This window comes from Epinephelus fuscoguttatus, linkage group LG10 (genome assembly GCF_011397635.1).
Source record: "Epinephelus fuscoguttatus linkage group LG10, E.fuscoguttatus.final_Chr_v1".
Lineage (NCBI taxonomy): Eukaryota > Metazoa > Chordata > Actinopteri > Perciformes > Serranidae > Epinephelus > Epinephelus fuscoguttatus.
This window is the reverse complement of record NC_064761.1, coordinates 40,691,873-40,695,845: the sequence shown is the minus strand read 5'-3', so window position 1 is coordinate 40,695,845 and position 3,973 is coordinate 40,691,873. Positions and strand designations below refer to the sequence as shown.

At 43.1% G+C, this 3,973-nt stretch overlaps 1 protein-coding gene across 1 annotated transcript; it reads right to left on the bottom strand.

Moving 5' to 3' along the window:
• Positions 1 to 1,062, bottom strand: gsx2 (GS homeobox 2). The gene is made up of 2 exons (XM_049587879.1): positions 586 to 1,062; positions 1 to 353 (listed from the first exon to the last, which is right to left on the bottom strand). The coding sequence occupies exons 1-2, from the start codon at positions 959 to 961 to the stop codon at positions 13 to 15; spliced, it is 717 nt and encodes a 238-aa protein (XP_049443836.1). The 5' UTR covers positions 962 to 1,062; the 3' UTR covers positions 1 to 12.
• Between the last annotated feature and the right edge of the window lie 2,911 nt (positions 1,063 to 3,973).

Genomic DNA, 3,973 nt, shown 5'->3' with positions numbered 1-3,973 from the left:
GTCGCGTTCCTCTCAGATGGGTGACACCTCTTTCTCTTCCGAAGCAGAGGCCGGAGATAGAGACTCCTCGTCCTCTGACCTTGAATAGTCTGTGTGAGCGGTTGTGCACTTGCAACCGCTGTGCGCGCTCCTCTGGGTGGCTTTCCCCTCCTTCTTGTGCTTCACCCTGCGGTTCTGAAACCAGATTTTCACCTGTTTCTCGGACAGGTTCAAATACGTGGCGATTTCGATTCTCCTGAGTCTTGAAAGATACATGTTCGTGGAAAACTCCCTTTCAAGTTCCAGGAGTTGCGTGCTCGTGAAAGCCGTGCGCATCCTCTTGCCATTCTGTATATGGCTGCTCTCGGTGGCGCCTGTTGGAGAAATAAAGTCAGAAGTTTAGCTTTTTAGTGTCACTACAAATCTAATCTAAATCTAATATGCAAATGCCACAACATCGCGCGTAAATCACTGTGCGTAAAAACCGAACATTTACATTCATCCAACTGCTTGAAAGTGCAGCATGAAGTGGAGCAACACGAATCTAACAGGTGCAAAACAGTGTTACTGGCTGTGAGTTGAGAGTGTAGGAAACAGGTGGCTTACCAATAGAAAGACAGTGGTATCTCCTGGCATCTGTGACGCTGAATGTGGGCGTGCAGACAGGTGTATGTCCCGGGTGCGCGAGTGCAGGAGACTGCTGATGCGCTATCCTCTGACAGTACTGTGCCTCCGCTCCTGGAAACTGACTCTTCAGCATGGGAATGCCGCTGCGGGAAGAGTGGATGTGGGACGTGACGCACAGCGGGCAAACACAGAAAGTCCCAGTTTTCCTGGATGGGCACACCGGAGCGGTGACCGTCATTACGCTCGGAGAATGCATGCTGATGGGAATAAGGAAGTCTTGTCCGGGATGCTCAACTGGTCCAGGTCGCACCGTATCCTTGATTATTAAAGAATCGACGTAAAAAGACCTGGACATGGCTGCGCTGCTGATAAGTGATCGCTCCGTGCACAAGATGATAGCTGTTTCTCATCTGAACCCCTCGGGATCTCCAAAGGTGCTTATGTTTGATGGTTCAACAAAAGGGACCCCGAAGAGGGTTGGCCCTGCAGCGTCACCCACGTGCGCACCCGGCTCCAAGGGTTTATACTGTCAGCGACCCAAACCACGTGATGTCTCACTGGGCCTCCAATCACAACTTGCAGATTTACTCTTTTTATCCCCGAATTAAGAAAAGTCTTGGGCACTAAACTAATATTACCAGGAACAAAAAAATATTTATGTATTTTCTTATAAACTGTGTTAGTTCTGCACTGGCTTTCCTCAGCAGACTCAAACTATCCAAAAAACAAACCATCATTTTTGATCCAATGTAACAAAAAATAAAGCTTTAAAAATTATTTTTCCACATAGATGCAGCTAAAATGTGTGTTTATGGTGTGGAACTTGTTTTTTATGATTTTTAAGAACTGGTTAGATATAAATCTGAAATTGTTAAATGTAATTTTAAACTCTGATCACCAAGCAACACTTCAAAAATACTAAACATGCATAAAAAACATCAGATGACTGAAACAGTTAATAGGAGAACCTGTTGGAGCAGGTGCAGTGGAAACTGAAATATAAATATCAAAGTCTGTTTCTTATAACTTCTTCATTATAACAGAATAATAACTGTTTAAGTTTCCAATTAACTAAACGTGATTTGATCTTTATTACTTTTTTGCAAATGAATCCAGAGATCAATTAAAATTGGCTTGTTTTTTAAAATGACGCAAAGTTGTATGATGGACTTTGTCCAGACTTTTATTCCACAGTTCATTTATTTGTCCCAGATGCGAGTTAAGGAAATGTGCACGGGACTTTGAGCACTAATTGCCCCGCAGCCTAATCACGCTTTGAATCCGGTTGGTCCAGGTTTCACTTCCAGCAATTAAAGAATTATGAACTGATGGCGAGTCTGGGCTGCGGTTATTCGATGGCGATTAGGATTCAATTAGAAAGTGTTTATAATGGCCGGTCTGTGCGGGGGTAAACAGGCAGCTATTTCAGAAATGCGTTAATCCCTCATCTTGTGACAATAATTAGCGAGTTTGATCCCCGGGCGGGTCACCGGTCGGTTTAGCTTCTGCTTTCATCTGCCAAGAAACGCCTCAGACCTTCAGACAGAGGCGAGCCGTCAGTAGGTTTATGGTGCAGACGGTGCAGCTCCAGCATGTGTTAGTTTCTCTGACCTCAGATAACAACATGTAAACACAAGTGGAGCAGGCCTGGTGTGGAGCCTAACTTTTAATAAGTAACTTTCTGCACTTCTTTTGCAACCTCCTCATTATGGAGCAAACACACGATTCTAGCAAACTGAAGCGCTCATTGGAGTGTGAGTTAAAATGCAGCCTTTTGAAAGAATTAGAAAGTCTTTAAAATCCAACCATAGTTAAAAACAAACATGTCTGTCACACAGACAGTAATTGCTATAATAAAGTGGATCCATCGCCTGACAATGAAGACGCACAGAGTTGTTATGGTACAGATAACAGTCTGAAACAAGAGAGGGAGAGAAAGAGAGGGAGCAAACCAAGCGGAATGATGCGTGGCGCGCGCCCTCAACACACCATGCGAGCTCTAATATTATTTTTCCATAATTCTGCACGATAAAATTTCATTGTCTATTAAGTAATCCCACAAATGAGATCCTTTATGAGGCTATAATGAGGCCTAATTGCCAGGACTAGTGGAGCCACGTGGAAGGATTTAGGAAGCATTAAGCCGTCGGGTACTGAGCACAGGCTGTTACCTAGCCATTACTTTCATAATTCAAGGAGAAAATTAGTCCATTTAAGGGAAAAATCCTTTGATTCCCTTTTATTCTGCTCGGGGTGACAGGGCTGCAGTTTTTTTGTCCGCTTCGGTTAAGAAGCCGGTGCAACAAATGGGGGCTGGTGCTGTATCACTCACTGTTTAAATGTTAGATTATATAAAAAAGAGAGAGAATTTCAGAAATGTGTAAAGCTCTCAGGGCCCCACCTCTTCTTTCTCTCCAATGTTGTGCGCCTTTTACTTTATAGTGCAGCAGATACCCTCCACTGTTCACCCCCTTTTCAAATCATGTTGATAGGCAATTAATCACTAGCCCATTCAATAACATGAAAATTAAATTTAAATGGGGGATTTAAAGAAAAGTTTCTTCTCTTCAGAAGCTGATTAGTGTAAGTTTTCTCCTCAGTGGTAAACAACATTTTTAATATGAGAGGCAAGTGCATCAAAGAGGGGGGAAAGGTGTGTGTGTGTATGTGTGTGTGTGTGTGTGCGTATCCAGCTCCTCCCACTAATAAAAACACACAAACTTGTAAAAGTGCACTGCTAAAGTTCCCCCCTCTCATTCACATCGCATCCCATGCCATATTATACCGTGAAGAAGTCCATTAATGTTTTGTTGAACAAGCGTCATTAACTTGTTTCAACGCCTTTTTACAAACCTTGCATTGTTGCGCAGGGCCAGTCTGCGGCCCATCTTGGCCAATACAGTGGATGATTTGCCTCTTTATTAGTTACCAGGCAACAGATCCTGAATACCAAAACTCAAAGGAAACACTCTGGTCCTCCATATAGATCTCAATGGCGATGGGGGGAAAATGAACAATGATCCTGTGGACAACATAATGCCACGCAATGACTTTTCATTAACAATTATCTGGTTGATGTGAATAGCAGCTGCAGTGGCTACTCTCCATCTCATGGTTTTGCAGAGAAAAGGGGAGAGGGGAGAGAAAGAGGCTCACCAGTGAATAGCATCCTGCAGGAGTTTAGGGGGTTCATGGTCTCTGTGAATGTGGAATCTAATTTATATCTGGGTGAATAATTAGGTTTCTATGCAAAAATGAGTTGGAAATAATTACAGTTTAAAACACCGTGACAACTTAGCCAGATAAACAAAGAGAAGCAGTCCCTTTTAATGTCTCACAGTTGGAGTTTGTCAAGATCAAGAAGTTT